Raw genomic sequence first — 18017 nt, 5'->3', positions numbered from 1 at the left:
CCACTCACCAAAGTAGGATGCAGAACATTTTCTTAATAAATTTTGTTATGCCAGTTGACCTAGATGTCCCCTGAAAGCATGGTCCCCAGACCCCCACCGCTGCTACTCTGTCCCTTGAAGTGTTTGGTTGTATTCGGGAAACTTCTTAACTTTGGTTTAGTCCAGTTGTGCAGAAGCAAATACTTAAATAGGCTTGGTAAGCAAAAGTAAAAGCCAGATTTAGAGTCAATTAAACACTGATTCCTAACAGTTGAAGTACACTTTAAGGCTGTATTGTATTTAAATGAGAAACTATTTTGTTCTGTAAGCCTTCATCTAAAGTGAGAATAGCAGCACAATTGGAAGAGCGTAGTCGATGTCACTGAACTGTGCATGTAGAAATTTTTGAAATGGTATCTTTGGCTATGTATATTTTCACCAAAAAAAATGGTCGAGAAGGGAGTGGGTTGACATGTTGTGGGGTTGTTAACTAATGTCATAAAACAATATGTGTACTGCTGTTTCAGGAGAAACCATTTGTTCTGTAAGCCTTCACCTAAAGTACAATTAAAAAAAAAAAAGGGGGGCAAAGGATATGAACAGACACTTCACCAAAGAAGACATTCAGGCGGCCAACAGACACATGAGGAAATGCTTGTAATCATTAGCCATTAGAGAAATGCAAGTCAAAACTACAATGAGATACCATCCCACCCTAACATTACTGGCATTAATCAGAAAATATCAAATGTTGGAGAAGTTGTGGGGAGATTGGAAATCTTGTGCCCTGCTGGTGGGAAAATAAAATAATACAACCACTATGGAAAACGATATGGTACCTCCTTAAAAAAGCTAGAAATAGAAATACCCTATGATCCAGCAGTCTCAGTCTTAGGAACATATCCTAGAGAAATAATAACCATTACGCGAATAGACATACGCACACCCTTGTTCATTGCAGCATGATTCACAATAGAAAAAAGACGGTATGATCATTAAATTTGTGTGTCAACTTAGCTGGGCCATGATTGTCAGTGGTTTGGCAGTTATGACATAGTTTGGAGATTGTATGATGATGTGATCACTTCCATGATGAGATTTGATATAATGTGATCACCTCCATGATGGGATCTGCTCTGAGTAGCCAGTCAGCTGAAAGGAAGTTTCCTTGGGGATGTGGCCTGCATCTAATATAAGTGGACTTTGTGGCAAGGCTCGTGGGCTTTTGCTGGTTGTGGATCCTGCAGCTGGCTCCCGTTCATCTGACTTCCAGTGTTTGGGACTTAAGCTAGCAGCTTAGCTGCTGTCTTGCTTGCTGAACTTGGGATGTGATGGTCTTCAAAGACTGTGAGCAAGAACCCTGCTGTCTGACCTGCCAATCTTGGGTTTGCCAGCCCCGGTGGCTACATGAATCAGGAGAAGCCACCAGCCTGACCCTCGGATTTGGGATGTTCCAGCTTCTACAACTGCATGAGCCATTTCCTTTATATCATTCTCTCTAGGTAGATATGTATACACCTTACTGGTTTTGTTTCTCTAGAGAACCTAGCTGTCAATAAGTTGTACATTTATAAAAAGTCGAATTGGGAAAAAAAAAAAAAAAGAATGTATTGTATTTGCCCCTTACTATTTTTTATTGTTACTTTTATTACGGAAAAATTGAAACTTACCCAAAAATAGAGAAACTAATTGAACTCTCAAGTATCTACCACCCAGCTTTAACACTTAACAATATTTTGCCAATCTTCTTTTATCCATCGTTTGTTTTGGTTTTGGCTGGAATATTTTAAAGCATCTCCCAAGCTAGAGTATATATCCCTTCCATATGTATCTTTAAGCAAGGATAAACACACTCACACATAGCCACAATTGCACTATCACACTGAAAAAATTAACAGTAACCCTTTAATACCATCTCATACCCAAGGCCATGTTCATATTTCTTTAAATTTGTCTTTAAACATCTCTTCTTAGAGGTAGTTTGTTGGCATCAGGATCCAAACTAGGTTCACACGTTGCATTTGGTGATTTGTGTCTATTCATCTATTACATTTCCCCTCCCCACTGGCCATTTTTTAATTTTCCACATTCTGAATTTGGCTGATTGCATCATTTTGTTGTTTCCTATAACCTGGTGTTTAGAACAGAGGCTTGCTTCGAATCAGTTTCTTCTTCAGTTTTAAACAATAATACTTCACGGGGGTGCTATGCGTCCTTCCTAGTGAATCACATTGTGGTTCCGCTTTCAGTGTTGCTAAGATTGATAAGTGGGTTATCGGTCTGATCTCTCTGGTATGAAGTTCCCCACTGATCTTTTACTTAATGAATTACTAACATCTATTGATGATCATTGCTGTAATCTAGGTATTGGTAAACTTTCCTGTAAAAGGCCAGATAGTAAATATATTGGGCTTTGTAGACCATACAGTCTCTGTTCCAACTACTCAGTTCTGCCGTTGTAGCATGCAAACATTTCATACACAATACATAAACAAATAAGTATGACTATGTTCTGGTAAAACTGTTTACAACAATAGGCAGTAGGCTGGATGTGGTCCATGGACGATAGTTTACTATGAGGGCCTAACGGCAGTTTCATTTGGAGTTGCAAAAGGATGCTGTTCAAATCCTATCATTTCCTCTCCATTTATTACCTGTACCAGCTTTCCTTCATCAACTATTCCATTAGTCTAAAATGTAATTATATAGGAAAGGTAGGATAAATGCTGTATTTCCCTTTACTGGTTTTATAATAAGGAGTTAGTGCTCTAACAATGATGAGGGTTATTTGGTTTTGGTACCATTATGAACTCATGGGTTTACATATATTTGAAATATTTCAATTTATTACAGTCATTATTCTTTTTAATGCTCAAATTGTCCCATCTTGAATCCCTATCAAGATGACTCCTGTGTCTTTTTCTTTTTTTCTTTTTTTCCTTGTTTCCTTTTGATACGACCCAGGTAACATCCTTGCTTTTTGGCCAGAAAGGTCCCTGGTGCATCTTGTATGTTTTTTGCATCAGCTCTAAAATCAGCCATTTCTCAAAAAAAATATCTTATTTCTTTCTGGAGAAAGTTTTACCAGCTTATGTTTATTTAAGTCATATTTTATAGTATATTTTAATGTAGAGAATAGTCATATGCTATGTTTTACTGTGATTTTAGTTAAATTATCCATGGCTACAGAAAGCCCATCTGCCAGGCCTATGTATCTAGGAATAGTAGTTAAGACCATTCGTCTGATGGTAACTTTTTAAGTTGTGGGTTGCGTTGTTTAAAAAGAAGGGCATCTTAATAGAGCTAGCTGACACTTCCAAGCATGTTCTCTGAGTAGGCCCACAGTTTCTTTTCTCTTAATTGTGCCTTATTTTGTCTGGGTTTAGACCCAAGACCACAAGTCAGCAAGTTTTGACATCCTAAATATGATTTGGAAATCACCAACACATTCAGTTATTTCCTCCTTCCTCATTTAATAGAGGTGCAAGCCAAAACCTGTGGTCACTGGTTTCAGTACCACAAGACTGATAGACAATAGAGGGGCAACTTGGCATTCTGTTTTTGAAAAGTTGCATGTCACTATTATGAAAATTTTTTTAACTGGGAAAATCATTTTATTAATCTTAGTTTCTGTTGTGATTTTTAGTTTGTGTACATTTTAACATTTTAAATTAACTTGTAGAAGTCATTTCGCTGTGGTTTCATTTAAATATGTTTCACAGAATCCAAAATAACCATTGAAACAATATTTAAGTACCTTGGCTGTTCCTGGCATGAGATGAACAAAGTTTTTTTTCCTCCTTATTCCATCATGAAAGATTATAGCTTTATCATTGCAGGGAGAAAACTACATTCCTTTCAGTTTATTTGGACCCAGTTACGATGGTTATAGCCCGTTAACTATATGGGGAGCAATAGCCAAAACAATGCTTAACATGTCTTCATTCTCCTCAGTTCTTTGCACACCTTCAACTCACCTTTTGGTCTGTGCTACCATACTCAACCCCCTTAGTCTTACTTTAGATAGTACTTTAGGCTAAGAGTAGTTATTTATTATTACTATTTATGCAAAATACTGTTCAATTGGCTAGCAAAAGTAGTATATTCTTGAAAATAACCAAAAATTGGTTGAGCTTTCACCTTCAAAGGACCAAGCATCAACAGACAAGGTTCATGACCTGAAATTTTTATAATTACACATTAATTAAAGAGTTAGGATTTTATGACTCAAAAAAAAACAAAAAACCAAACCTGTTGCCATCAACTTGATTCCAACTTATAGCAACCCTAAAAGACGGAGTAGAACTGCCCCGTAGAGTTTCCAAGGAGCTGGCTGGTGGATTTGAACTGCCCACCTTTTGGTTAGCAGCCGAACACTTAACCACTGCGCCACCAGGGCCCCTTTATGACTCAAGTCACACTATTTACTACCTTTTTAAGGAAACTAGTACTGCATTTCTGCTTTTCCATTATGTATATAATAAATTTCATGTTATTTAGACCCTTTGCAACTAACGGGCAAATCAGATCCTATTGTTCTCTTTCATCATCCAAAACATTCCTTGGTTTTTGTATTTATTGTCATTAACCAAAGTTTTGAGCAGCATTAGTTGGTTAGCACTTCAAAACTGAAAATTATTTATTGAGAGAGTAAAACTACAGAAAATTAATTCTGACTTTAGCCAGATATTTAAAGTATGGTTTATTTTTTGGTAGAATGTGTTGTACAGATTTATACACATAGATATAGACTATATAATAGTGAGTTTCTGCATTAGGAATGTTAACAGCTATCCTGTTTTCGTAATTATTTACAAAAGTGGCATTTGATATAAATATACTTCTCTTCAGACCTAAGGTTTCCAAGAAAATCAAGGTTACAGATTAAAACATAACATTAAACCTTAAAGTAAGAGAATAAAAACATTTGAGACCTTTTTTAAAACCCAGAGAACGATGAGACTAATGGGGCACAACAGTCGGAGACAAGGACTAGAAGGCAGTAGGGGACAGGAAAGATGATAATAGGGAACCCAAGGTTGAGAAGGGATGGTGTTGACATGTCATGGGGTTGTTGACCATTGTCATAGAACAATATTTGTACTAACTGTTTAATGAGAAACTATTCTGTAAGCCTTCATCTGAAGTACAATAAAAAATAAATAAAGACATTAAAAAAAAGAAACCCAGAGAACAAATTCTGTGAGTATTATGATGTGGAGATAAATGTAGCATATCTCTTTTAGAAACATGTCATATTTTAATAACTGTACTTTAAGCTTTTTAACTGTGTTGTGCATTCCAAATTTTTTGAAATATAAGCAGTTTTTCTTGTAGGGATTCATTTAAGAATGAAGGAATGTTAAGTCTAAGTTGATACATGTTTCTCATTTTCTGGAGGCTGAGTAGCTTTCTTGTGCCAATTGGCTGTTCTTTTTCTAAAGGAGGAGCAGAGCATAAAAATAAATTATTAAATTGTAACCTAAAAATATTTTGGAATTATTCCTCTAAAATGTTGTCTTTTTTTTTTTTTTTTTTGTTATAGAAAGACACAGCTTTCCATCTGAGCTTGATATTGAAAGAAGACATGAAAAACACCAGTTGGATTAGAAAGAACTGGCTCCTCGTAGCTGGGGTGTCTTTCATAGGTGTCCATCTTGGGACATATTTTATACAGAGGGCTGCAAAACAGTCTGTAAAACCTCAATCTGGAGGCAAACGAGAGTATTGAACAATGAAGTGAAATAAATATTTAGAATTACTAATATGTCATGAAATTATTACATGCTGACTAGCTTTGTAAACATGGAACTATTTAATTTTACAACCACAAGGCTGCATATCCAGCCTTTGGTTCTTGTAGAATAATTTTTCTTTAATATTAAAAACCTATGACAGGGCAATAAACGGAAAAATATGATTAACAAAATAGAAGCTATCTTCACAAGTTACCAGCTGAAGTAAGATGTCTCGTTTAGAAGCTAAAAAGCCATCCGTGTGTGAAAGTAAACCACTAACAAGGGAGAGACTCAGGACCACGCTTTCTGTCTTAAAAGGAATCGTCGCGTCGTGCTATGGCCCTTCAGGTCGGCTGAAGCAGCTGCACAATGGTGCTGGAGGTCACGTGTGCACAACTTCACAGTCATCAGCCCTGCTCCGTGGCCTTTCGGTCACCCACCCCGTATTAAAGATCCTGACAACTTCCATGCAGAATCATGTGTCTTGCTTCAGTGACTGTGGCTTGTTCATGGCCATTCTTTGCTGCAACCTGATTGAATATGTTGAGGGAATAGACCTGGCACCAACCACAGTCATTGAATTAAATAAGCAGCTTTTGAGCCTCTGCACCAGCTATCTCAAGTCTGAGGCCTGTGCTTGTCGGATCCCAGTCGACTTTAGTAGTACCCAGATCCTCCTCTGTTTGGTGCGCAGCATATTAACCAGTAAACCTGCCTGCATGCTCACCGGAAAGGAAGTAGATCACATCAGTGCTTTGGTTCTGAGAGCCTTTTTGCTTACAATTCCAGAAAAGGCTGAAGACCACATCATTTTAGGAAAGAGTATAATTGTACCTTTAAAAGGGCAGAGAGTTATAGATTCTACTGTATTACCCGGAATGCTCATTGAAACGTCAGAAGTTCAGTTGATGAGGACGTTGCCTATCAAAAAATCCAGTGCCCTCAAGGTGGCGCTCTTTTGCGTGTCTTTATCTGGAGACTTTTCTGACACTGGAGAAGGAACTTTGGCAGTCAGTTACGGAGTGTCTCTTGAAAGTGCAGTCCTGGACCAGTTGCTTAACTTAGGAAGGCAGCTGGTGTGGGACCACATAGATCTTGTCATATGCCAAAAAGTTATACACCCATCTTTGAAACAGTTTCTCAGTACGCACCATGTTATTGCCATAGACAGAGTTGGAGTAGCTCTGATGGAACCGCTGAGTAAAATGACAGGTAAAAAGCACTCTCAGCTTTCACCTCTTACATTTAATGTGTCACACTTTTTGAGCAGAGATATTCTTGGTGTGTGTCACTGTATTAACATCTTGAAAAATTTTAGAAGCCACCAACCTCACCACATGTGCAAGTACCATTTCTGGCAGCAAAGGTTATTTCTGTATCATTCAGTTACTAAAAAATTATTGAGTGATTATGGCCATGTTTTACAAATTTTCCAGCCTCCAAAGATACTAGAGTCATAATTTAAAACTATTGACCTCCAGCTGTTTTACAGATTATTGAGAAAGGTCTAACATCCTCAAAATCATAAGAGTTTTCCTACTTTACACAAAATACTTTCATTGGAATTTTACAAAGCTCCTAAATCAAACATTCTATCAGAAAATAATTTTGCAGGTAGAGTACTTTTCCTTCACTTTCATCATAAATCAAACAAACTACTTCTACTGCATAAATACTCATACCCTCTGCCGTTGAGTCGATTTTGACTCAGCAAACCCTATAGGGCAGAGTAGAACTGCCCTATAGGGTTTCCAAGGAGCGGCTGGTGGAGTCAAACTGCAGACCTTTCAGTTAGCAGCCAAACAATTAGTGATTCCTAATTAGATTTGGGGGATGAGGTGCACTCACTTACTATGTCTTTAAATACCCTAACAGCTGAGCTCCTTGAGAACAAGGGCCATTTTTTTAATTTCAGCGCTTAGAACAAGACTGGCTGACAGTAGATGTTCTATAATATTTGTTGAATTGACTAATAAACTTGGTAACACAGACTATTAAAAAAGAAAACCCACTGCCGTCGAGTCAATTCCAACTCATAGGACAGAGTAGAACTGACCCATAGAGTTTTCAAGGAGCAGCTGGTGGATTTGAACTACCAGCCTTTTGGTTAACAGCCAAAATGCTTAACCACTGCACCACCAGGGCCCCAACATGTACTATATTGTACATGTACTGTATTTCACAAAATCACATTGAAATCTAATATTAGGCTGATCTTATTCACCTATTTGAGCCAGTGAGAACTGATGACCTGAAGAGTCCCTAATTTCAGTCACTTTTCAGTATCTCTGACTGCACTTACAGTCTATCAAAGATGATCATTTAGTTCTGCATTGATTGTAGTTTTTAAGTTGTTAGACTTCAATATTAAACCGTTGTTGAACTTCAGTATTTTCATTCTTATAAATCGAAAAGTATTTATGCCACGTGTTGTGTGGAATACGTATTATCTCTGGGCTGTTGCCTTACCTTTGTACAACTGTCAAATGACCCTTAAAGTGGAAAGCGTTAAGCAGTGGAAATAATTCACTGGAACTCATTCTGATACTGAAGGTCAGACCTATATTCTTAAATATTTACTGGCTTTTTGCAGACAATTTCCATTTTCTGAATAGTGATTTCCAGTTTATTACATCAGTTTTAAAGATACGAAACATTTTCCCATAGGAACAACATGGTATTAATAGCTGTAGCATCAGTCCCAGATCTTGGGAAGAGAGTCCCTTTGGGACAAGAGGGAAGGGGGGGCGGGACTTCATCCACATGATTTAGGAAACTTAGAATAGGTAAAGTATGTTTTTGGCCTAATCTTGCCTCGTGTATTTACGTCAGCATTACCTTTTTTCTCCCCCATTTCTTCAAACAAAATTCCTGTTTCTGAAGTTGATCTAGGTTAAATAGTGGGTGTTACTGAGTGTGGACGACCAGCATTTGTGAAGCATGTCATGGTTTACAGAGAATTTTTAATATATTTATTTGCGAAGTAGGCATTAAAAAAAAACACTGCCATCAAGTTGATTCTGACTCGTAGCAACCCTATGGGACAGAGTAGAACTGCCCCGTAGGCTTTTCAAGACTAGTCTTTATGGAGGCAGACTGCCACATCTTTCTCACGCACAGCAGCTGGTGGTTTCGAACTGCCAACCTCCTGGTTGGCAGCTGAGTGCTTTACCCACTGTGCCACCAGGGTTCCTTTAAGTAGGCATTGTCATCCCCATTTTACTCTCATGTGGGAAAGCTCACCTACCCAGAAAAGTCAAATGACACGAGTGACTTGCTCAACGTCCAGTGGCTGATAAGTGGTAAAGCTGAGTTCTCGCTCCAGGTCCTCTGTTGTTTCCATCACATGAAATTACACGATCACATTTAGGGGTGTTGTTTGTTATCTCTTACACTTCAGATAACTCTTGGAGTCATCAAAAGTAAAAAGGATATTCAAAACAGGAAAATTGTCCAGTGATTATTTTCTGGGTTCTTAAAATTTTTCAGAGCTGTGTTTTTAGACGTCATTGTTTAACCCTGTTAGTTTAAAAGATTAGGAAACTGGCCCAAAGGGGTGAACTGCTCAGTTACAGTTTTAATCTTTAGACTTTAAATGCACATTGTTATTTCTTTTATTAGAATAGTTTTTTTTTTTTTTTTAACATAATTTCTACTATATTAAGAGATTTTGGAAGTACTATTCAAGTCATCTTAACTTCTCATTTATTCATATTACATTAATTTTTGATTTGTAAAGTGTTACTGTTTGACCTGTGCGTGATGCAGGGGGGTAGGGCAAAATAACATATCAAAGAATAACAGAGGGAGATAGAAATTTCACATACTTTATTTTGGCATAATTTATGTAACTACTTGCATACAAATAATTGCTAGACCAAAAAAAAAGAAAAATTTTTAGCTCTTCACTAAACATAGCCCCAAAGGATTTCAGCTACACACTTATTTGGATAGTTTAATTTGTTTGCTTTATAGTAAAATAATAAAACAGGCTGTCTCTTCACTTCACCCCTATTCCAGATTAATGGAGTTCTTTTGGGGTCTCTGATCCCCTGTATGGTCTTCCAGAGGTCTGGACTCCACAAAATTGTATACAAATTTTTACATGCATTTTTCTGGGGTGAGAGTACAAAATAACTTCCAACAGATTTTCAGAGTCTATACATCAAAAGAAGGATCTCTGCTTTATTTATTTATAATTTTAATAGCAGAATACTACTTATTTCATAAATTTTAAGAGATGCATCTTGTTATTTCTTTATCCTACATTTCATATTTTAAATGGTATGCTTGGTGAGACTGACAATGGCTAGGAATAATTATAATTTTAAAGGATTGTGTGTTCCACCTTTGCTTATATATTCTTTGTTTTCTAAACTTTAATAAATAGGAACACAGCCTATTGGTTCCCTAGGCTCAATCTCTCCTAGTAGTTATGGAAGTGTGAAAGATTTGTGCTCTGCAAAATTTGGCTCCAAACATTTTTTTCATCTTATTCCTAATGAAGTGGCTGTCTCCAGCCTGCTCCTCTGCAACAGAAATGACACTGCCTGGGATGAGCTGAAGGTAGGTAATATACTTGGTCCCACATCCAGGTGCTGAGGCAGGGACTAAATAGTCACTCAGACACTATGATTTTTTTTTTTTCCTCCCCCCATAACTTCACTATGTGGTATAGAAAGCAAAAACAAAACTGAGAGAAGCAAAGTCACAAGTAAGCCAATGTAATTGCCTATGGCATTACAGTGGAGTGGGCACATGCTACCGTTTATTCTAGTATTCACAAGCAATCCAAAGGTCGTTGGCTTGTAGAAACTCTTCCTAAGAAATTAATTTGAATTGCAATTTAATAAGGCAAGTGATAATCTGTGGGACTAGTCACAAACTTGACGATCCTTGTATGCTCAAGGATATATCCTTGGTGAATATTAAAGGTCTCTGTGTTTTCTATTTATTATTGCTAGGTTGTAGCTGTATCATTTCCAAAGCAATCTGAAACAAATTCTATAATATTTATACAACTAATTTATTTAGCCTGAAGTAATTTTTTAAATAGAAGCACTAGCAAACATTGCTGACCCAGATATTTTGAGGCCATCCGTTTGTGAATCTCAATTTGAAGAGCTAACTGTATATGAAAGAAAACGAAAATCAGGCTTTATAAAAACAAACATCTGGCTAAAGTATCTTTAATCTCTATTCTTTATTATTCCAAAATATATTAATCATATTTAGAACCTTGGTATCACTTGTTTTCTTTTGCAATTAAAATCAGGTTCTGAGTCCTCTCTATTGCTTCGAAAGCATGATTATATTTCTTCATGTATCTGATGGGAATGTCTGATTCTGATGATTTGTTTCCTTTTTAGCTCACATGTCAAACAGCACTGCATGTCTTGCAGTTAACAATCAAGGAACCTTTTGTGTTTTTGGGAGGTGGCTGTACTGAAACTCATTTGGCTGCATATGTCAGACACAAGGTAGGATAGATAGTCCTTCTTTGCAGATTATCTGAATTCTCAGCAGCTTTCATTTTATAAGATAATAAACCAAATTTTAATACCCTGAAGCCTCTAACACTTAATGTCTGAGTAGTCTAAGTCAGATATTTAAAATCACTTGAGAAAAATATCACCTGCAAATATAAGGTAATATTATTGTAATGATTATTATTAATCTTTTAGCAAATAGTCACCTCCTTTGAGCATTGTCTACATGTACTACATGTTGAAACTAGCACTGTGTTAATGGGAAGTCTCTCATTGGAGATCTCAACGCTGTGGTACAATAAGAATTGATGTTCACAGTGAAAGTGCTGAGATCCTACAAAATACATCAATACCTTCTGAATCAAGAAAAGATGTGACTAATTTCATTTATTAAAGCATTCCAAGTATTAGATCCCATTATAAGTTTTTAATTGGTATCCATTTATATATTCTGTTAAATAGGATATTTTGGATTAATCTAGGAAACTTCATTTCCTAACAATTGTCTGATAAGTTTAGTGTATTATAGTTTTAATTAATTATTTCATAAACACTTATATATTTTATTTGAAAATAGATTTAAAAATGTGTAGTTGTTTTCCAAACATTTGCAATTGGTTGTTTGATTATACAGGAGTGTCATCAGTGACTTTGCAGAGCTCCCCACTGGGTGATGGGGGTTAGAGAGAATGTAAACTTTTTTTACAGACATGCCCCACCCTGCTTCCCCAAATTGTTTAAAATGTATTTGGAGACAAAGCCCCACTCCTATAAAATTATTAGAATTGTTGTTGTTGGTTGCCATTGAGTCAGCTTTGACTCATGGCAACTCCATTTACAATGGAATGAAATGTTGCCGGGTTCTGCACCATCTTCACAATTGTTGATATGCCCACGTCCATTTTGTTAGAATATACAGAATAAAAAACAAAATTAAATCTATTGATGCTGAGTGGGTAATAATGTAATCTGCAAATGGAATTGAGTAAACTTGAGAAAGTTTTTTGGAGGAGGGAGATGTGGAGTAGAATTTTAAAGAAAAATGAAGTGTTGAAGGTATGGGAAAAATGCAATAGAGATGATCTCATCTGGTTGAAACTCCTGGCAAAAAAAAAAAGGTGGTCACTGTTTTTAAGTAGTTAGGATATGGACTTTTTAGCTATCATTCAGTTTGCTACTATGTTAATTTTTTTTTTCTATCATGAAGTTTCTAGGATAAACTTTTTAGAATGGTAGACCCAAAATATAGTTTAAAATCATATTATGCTTTCATTAACTTAAAGAGAAGAATATTCATCTTTAAAACACTGATGTGAAAATTGTAGATATCCCTAAATGTTTTTTATTTTAATAATCATATGTGGGTTCTCATTTTAAACAAATCTCAGACATTTTGCCGAATATAAATCGGTACTTCCTTTGGAGCATTAGTCTTCAAGAACTTATCCCAGTGTGTATAAAAACCTATAATACATGCAGCATGCCGTGTTCTTCATAAATTAAGAGGCACTATTGGTCAGTCATTGAGAATAAGCTGGTGATGAGATTTATTCTGATTCATTTATTCTGAGAACATGACTGGTAGCATACATTTTTACTATCACCAACAGGGTTAAGGGCCTGGCCAGCTGACCCAGACATGCCTACTAGCATCATACTCCAGACCCCTAAGTAAATGAAAGTAAGAAGTAACTTTATGAATAAGGTTTTGATCAGATAGTCTATTTTTCAGATACCTTTTTACAAATGTCAGAAACATTTTCTGAATTTTTTTAAAATAAATGATTTTGTAGTATTAATTGCCTTCCGTGTGTTTTCTATGGTTTTATATTGCTCTTTAGACTCTTAACGAGCCAGGAAGCATTCTCAAAGATGTTGGATATACTCAAACAGAACTTCATCTAATTGCTGAAGCATTTTGCAGTGCTCTAGAATCTCTCGCAGGTTCTTTAGAACATGATGGAGGTGAAATTCTCACTGACATGAAGTATGGACACTTTTGGTCAGTTCAGTCACATTCTCCTCCTGTAGCTAACTGGCCAGATTTGCTTTCAAGATGTGGTTGTGGATTGCACAGTAACCAGGAAGAACTCAGCTGGTCTTTCTTAAGAAGCACTCATCATCCTTTTGTGCCGCAAAACAGCCTTCCACATGAAGCTGCCAGCTCAGCCAACAACCTGACTTTGGACTGTTTTACTGCCAAGCTTAGTGGCCTACAGGTGGCTGTGGAGACAGCCAATTTGATTTTGGACCTTGCGTATGTCATAGAAGATAAAAACTGATACAAGAGAAGAACACATTTTTCAAATAAAAAAAATCTAGTCAGGTGTCAATTAAGACAAATATTGAATGTATTTGTTCTCTCCCAAAGGGCTGTTCAGCATATTTGGACAGATGATTCATAAAGATATATAGATACAGTTATTTAAGGAAAGCCACAATTCCTAAATAGAAATGTCATAAACTAATAAAAAAATGAAACATTTTTGTTAAAGATGTTATAGTCATCTTAAGGATTCCATAGATACTACTGTACGTTGTTTTAAATGTTTTTGTTGTTATTGTTATTTTGACATCATTCTAACTATATGTAGAAAATTTAAAAAAATCCTAATCCATTCTCTAGCTTGGACATAATTGTTATGGGTATTTTCTATTTACTAATAATTACCTGTGTTTAAAGTATAAAATTGTATTCTAATGTATCACAAAGCATCCAGTACATATTGCCCAGTCAAAAAATGTATTCTAACTTAACATTCAGTAAAATTTCACTTTTCTCAATGTCCTTTATCTGAGACTGTATTATTCAGTGGTTAGGTAATTGATGTAGAACTGGTTTGCCAGCATTGCTAGTTTGTATCACAGTTCTTTATTTTTGTTGTTTTTAAGGAAACATGTGATTAGAAAAAAAAATAGACATATAATAGCTAAGACTGAAAAAACTTTTTTATGTCTTCACGTTTAAAGCTGGAGGAAGGATGAGTTTGTCTTAGACCGGGATTTCTTGACCTTAGCACTACTGACATTTTGCACTAAATATTTCTTTGTTGTGGGAGCCATCCTGTGCATTGTAGGATGTTTAGCAGCATCCCTGGCCACTACCCACTAGGCACTAGTAGCACACCACAGCTGTGACAACCAAAAATGTCTCCCGACATTGCCACGTATCCCCTGGGAAGCAATATTGCCTCTGGTTGAGAACCACTGTTTTAGCCTGATGGAGAAGGAGGCAAAGTAAGGACTTCAGAGGCAGCATAGAGATAAGAAGTGGACGACTTATTTCTTTAGTCAACAGTGCAAAAAAGATACAACTCCTATATTCAGAGTAGAAGCACTGATGTTTGTTTTACCAAGGAATGTAATTTAAATTTTATGGCAAGTGCGAGGTGTATTGATAAATGGAAGAAGAAATAGAGTAGAGAAACCCCGAGAGTATGGCCCCTGGACACCCTTTTAATGCAGTACTGAAGTCACCCTGAGGTTCACCCTTCAGCCAAAGATTAGACAGGCCCATTAAACAGACAGTAACACACGCAGTTCAACCATGTGTACGAGACTAAATGGGCACAGCAGCCCAGGGGCACGGATGAGAAGGCAGGAGGGGATAAGAAAACGGGAGGGATGGAAATGGGGAACACGAGGTGGAGAAGGAGAGACTGTTGACATGTTGTAGGGTTGGCAGCCAATGTCACGAAACATTGTGTATTGATTGTTTAATGAGAAACTAATATGCTCTGTAAACTTTCACCTAAAGCACAGTTTTTAAAAAAAAAAAAAAAAACTGGAAGAAATACAGAATGCTGCTAGAGGAGTAAGTATGGGGCTGTAACAGATGCTGTATTAAACTTTAGGAAAACATTTTGAAATTTTGGGGAAATTAAACAGCTTCGGATCTATAGCCACAATAAAGGGAAATAGAATTTTTAAGCAATTCCCTCCAATATTCTTGTAATGGAAAAGAATTTTTACTCTGAGCCAAAGAAGAATTGCAGTACAAACAGCATTGCATGTACATTGAAAAATCAGCTACATTTCAAGTGTTTGTCTAAGGTTTTACTTCTTTGTTATTACAGTTAAATAGAAAGGCAGCCTCTAAGGTGGCCCCAGTGAGCCCCACCTCCTGGTTTTCGGGGGCTTGAGTAATCCCCTCCCGAGTGTAAGCTGGACTTAGTGAATCCTTTGTGCCCCCTATTTACCTATTTTGTGAACAGGAATGTCTGTAGCCATTATCCTGTGTCTGTTAATCATTGTATGTTGGGGACCAGGTAGAAGGCAAATAACTGCTCCAGGAGCTGTACTTAAAGAACTACACCCAGGAGGCTCATCCACACCCAGACCTGATTTCAACCATGACATTCTGGACTTTGAGTTCATGTGGAAATGGAATGAGACTTTTGGGGATCTGGGCAGAGTGTGAATCTATCTTGCATGTGGTAGGCAGCCTCTAAAGAGCCACGGTGGCACAACAGTTCAGCCCTGGGCTGCTAATCTAAAGCTTGGCAGTTTGAACCCACCCATCCACTCTGCAGGAGAAAGATCTGGCGATCTGCTCCTGTAAAGATTACAGCCAAGAAAACCCTACCACGTGGGGTCGCTATGAGTCAGAATAGACTTGACAGCACACAACAGCAGGAAGCAGCCTCTAAGATAGCTCCCAATGATCCTTCCTACTGGTACTCTACCCCTTGTGTGTGGTGAGAGGGACCCTAGTGACTCACTGCTAATGAAGAGAATATGGCAGAGTGATAGGATTTCACTTACGATACTAGGTTATAAAAGTGCTTCTCCATCTCTCACTCGGTCACTCTGCTGGAAGCCGGCTGCCATGTTGTAAGCTTCCTTATAGAGAGGCTCACGTAGGAAGGGACTGTGAGAAGATTCCAGCCAACAGTCCCCAAGGAACTGAATCCTGCCAGCAACCATGAGAATGAACACGAAGCTGATCCTCCCCAGTGGAGCCTTGAGATGACGGTAGTGCTGCCTTTGCAGCCTCCTCAGAGATCCTGAAGCAGAGGGCCTAGCTAAGCTGCTCCCAGATTCCTGACCCACAGAATCTGTGAGATAACAAATTTTGTTATTTTCAGCCAAGTTTTGGATTTTATTTGTTACACAGCCATAGATATCTAATAAAGGCAGGTGGGAAAGCTTATATATAATTACTTACTGAAAGCTCGGTCATACAAGTGAAAAAAACATTCTTGATGTGATACCTTTGCATTTTCACCATCACTCCAAACATACAAGCAGTGTTCTTAATCACATGTGACATTTATGAAGGAGTGTTTTATAATCACTTAAGAGAGTATCACGTAGGAATATGGGAATTGCCCTGTCTCTTTCGCCCTATACTGTATTTCCAAGTTTCTCCAAGAAGAGATGGTGCAGAGAACCTCTCCAATTGACCTTATAGGTTAGGTGTCTCCACTTCTCATGATAGTCGTTTTTAGCTCTACCATTTTTAGCTTTGCCATCAAGTTCAGTTACATTCTTTGGTGAAGCATCAGTACTCTCACTTTGAATATATCATAAATTTGTTTAAATATTTTTATAAATTCATTTGTGTTTCCTGAAGTGTTTACAATCCTTATTAGAAAATGACTAACTAGATAGAAAACGTGTTAATATTGGTGAAGGGAAAGGCAATATACAATATGAGGGAAGTCAGCACATAACCAAGGCAAAGGAAGACACCAAGAGAAACAAGAATAAAAGGCAACTACTGTAATTACTGTAACATAGACAATCCTACAACAGTAGTTTTAACAAACAGTAGTTTACGAATGGGTACATAGGTAGATAGGTATGCTAAAGAGGTGTGGGAGAGTGTAAGGGAGCACACCCACCGGCAGATACAGATTTGGTTGTGGATATTTCTACATACATAATTGAAGGTGCTGCATGTATATTAATATAGACAATAGAGCACACAAGGGGCACCATCACGGAAACTTCTTAGACATAACCAAACACTTTGTGGGATGAAGTTCCTAGGCTCAAAGGTGAAGGACCATAGACTTGGGGGACATCTATGTCAACTGGCACAACGTAGTTTATAAAGATAATGTTCTGCATCCTACTTTGGTGAGTAGCGTCTGGGGTCTTAAAAGCTTGCAAGCGTCCATCTAAGGTACAATTTCCCATCTGGGGCAAAGGAGAGTGAAGAAGACCAAAGACTAAAGGGAGCAAATAGTCCAAAACACTAATGGATCACATGAACCACAGCCTATGCTACCCCAAGACCAGAAGAACTAGATGGTGCCTGGCTACCACTACCGACCACTCTGACTGGGATCATAATAGTGGGTCCCGGACAGAGTAGGAGAAAAACGTAGAACAAAAAATCAAATTCACAAAAAAGTCCAGACTTACTGGTCTGACAGAGACTGGAGGAACCCACAAGACTATGGCCCTAAGACATCCTTCTGACCTGGAAGTGAAGCCATTCCTGGAGACCACTTTGCAGCCAAACAATAGACAGGCCCATAAAATAAACAACACCTGAGAGGAACACGTTCCTTGAAACAATCAATTATATGAGATCAAAAGGACAACATTTGCCCAAAAGCAAAGATGAGAAGGCAGGAAGGGGTAGAAAATCCAGATGGAAAGGAAACAGGGAAACTAGGGTGGAAATGGGGACAGTGCTGACATATTGTGGGGAATGCAACCAATGTCATGGAACACTTTATATACAAATTATGGAATGGGAAACTACTCTGTAAACTTTCACCTAAAGCATAATAAAAATTTTAAAATAAAAAAAAACCTTATTCAAAAATACTGAAAGTGGAAGAAGAATAAAAACACT

At 37.4% G+C, this 18017-nt stretch overlaps 1 protein-coding gene across 3 annotated transcripts in view; it reads left to right on the top strand.

Moving 5' to 3' along the window:
- MKKS (MKKS centrosomal shuttling protein) overlaps window positions 1-14663 on the top strand; it is a 31860-nt gene extending 17197 nt beyond the window's left edge. For 2 of the 3 annotated variants that reach the window (XM_023737556.1, XM_004383058.2), the window contains 4 exons: window positions 5525-6929; window positions 10108-10283; window positions 11087-11197; window positions 13048-14662. In XM_023737556.1, the coding sequence (XP_023593324.1) occupies window positions 5945-6929; window positions 10108-10283; window positions 11087-11197; window positions 13048-13488 (1713 nt within the window). In that variant the 5' untranslated portion in view covers window positions 5525-5944 and the 3' untranslated portion in view covers window positions 13489-14662. Of the gene's footprint in view, window positions 1-5524; window positions 6930-10107; window positions 10284-11086; window positions 11198-13047 lie in introns of all 3 variants that reach the window. The other variant, XM_023737557.1, reaches the window with a different exon arrangement.
- The last annotated feature ends 3354 nt before the right edge of the window (window positions 14664-18017 follow it).

Source organism: Trichechus manatus, unplaced genomic scaffold, assembly GCF_000243295.1.
Source record: "Trichechus manatus latirostris isolate Lorelei unplaced genomic scaffold, TriManLat1.0 scaffold00104, whole genome shotgun sequence".
NCBI classification, from domain to species: Eukaryota; Metazoa; Chordata; class Mammalia; order Sirenia; family Trichechidae; genus Trichechus; species Trichechus manatus.
The sequence above is the reverse complement of the archived record's forward strand: the minus strand, read 5'-3'. Positions and strand labels throughout refer to the sequence as shown.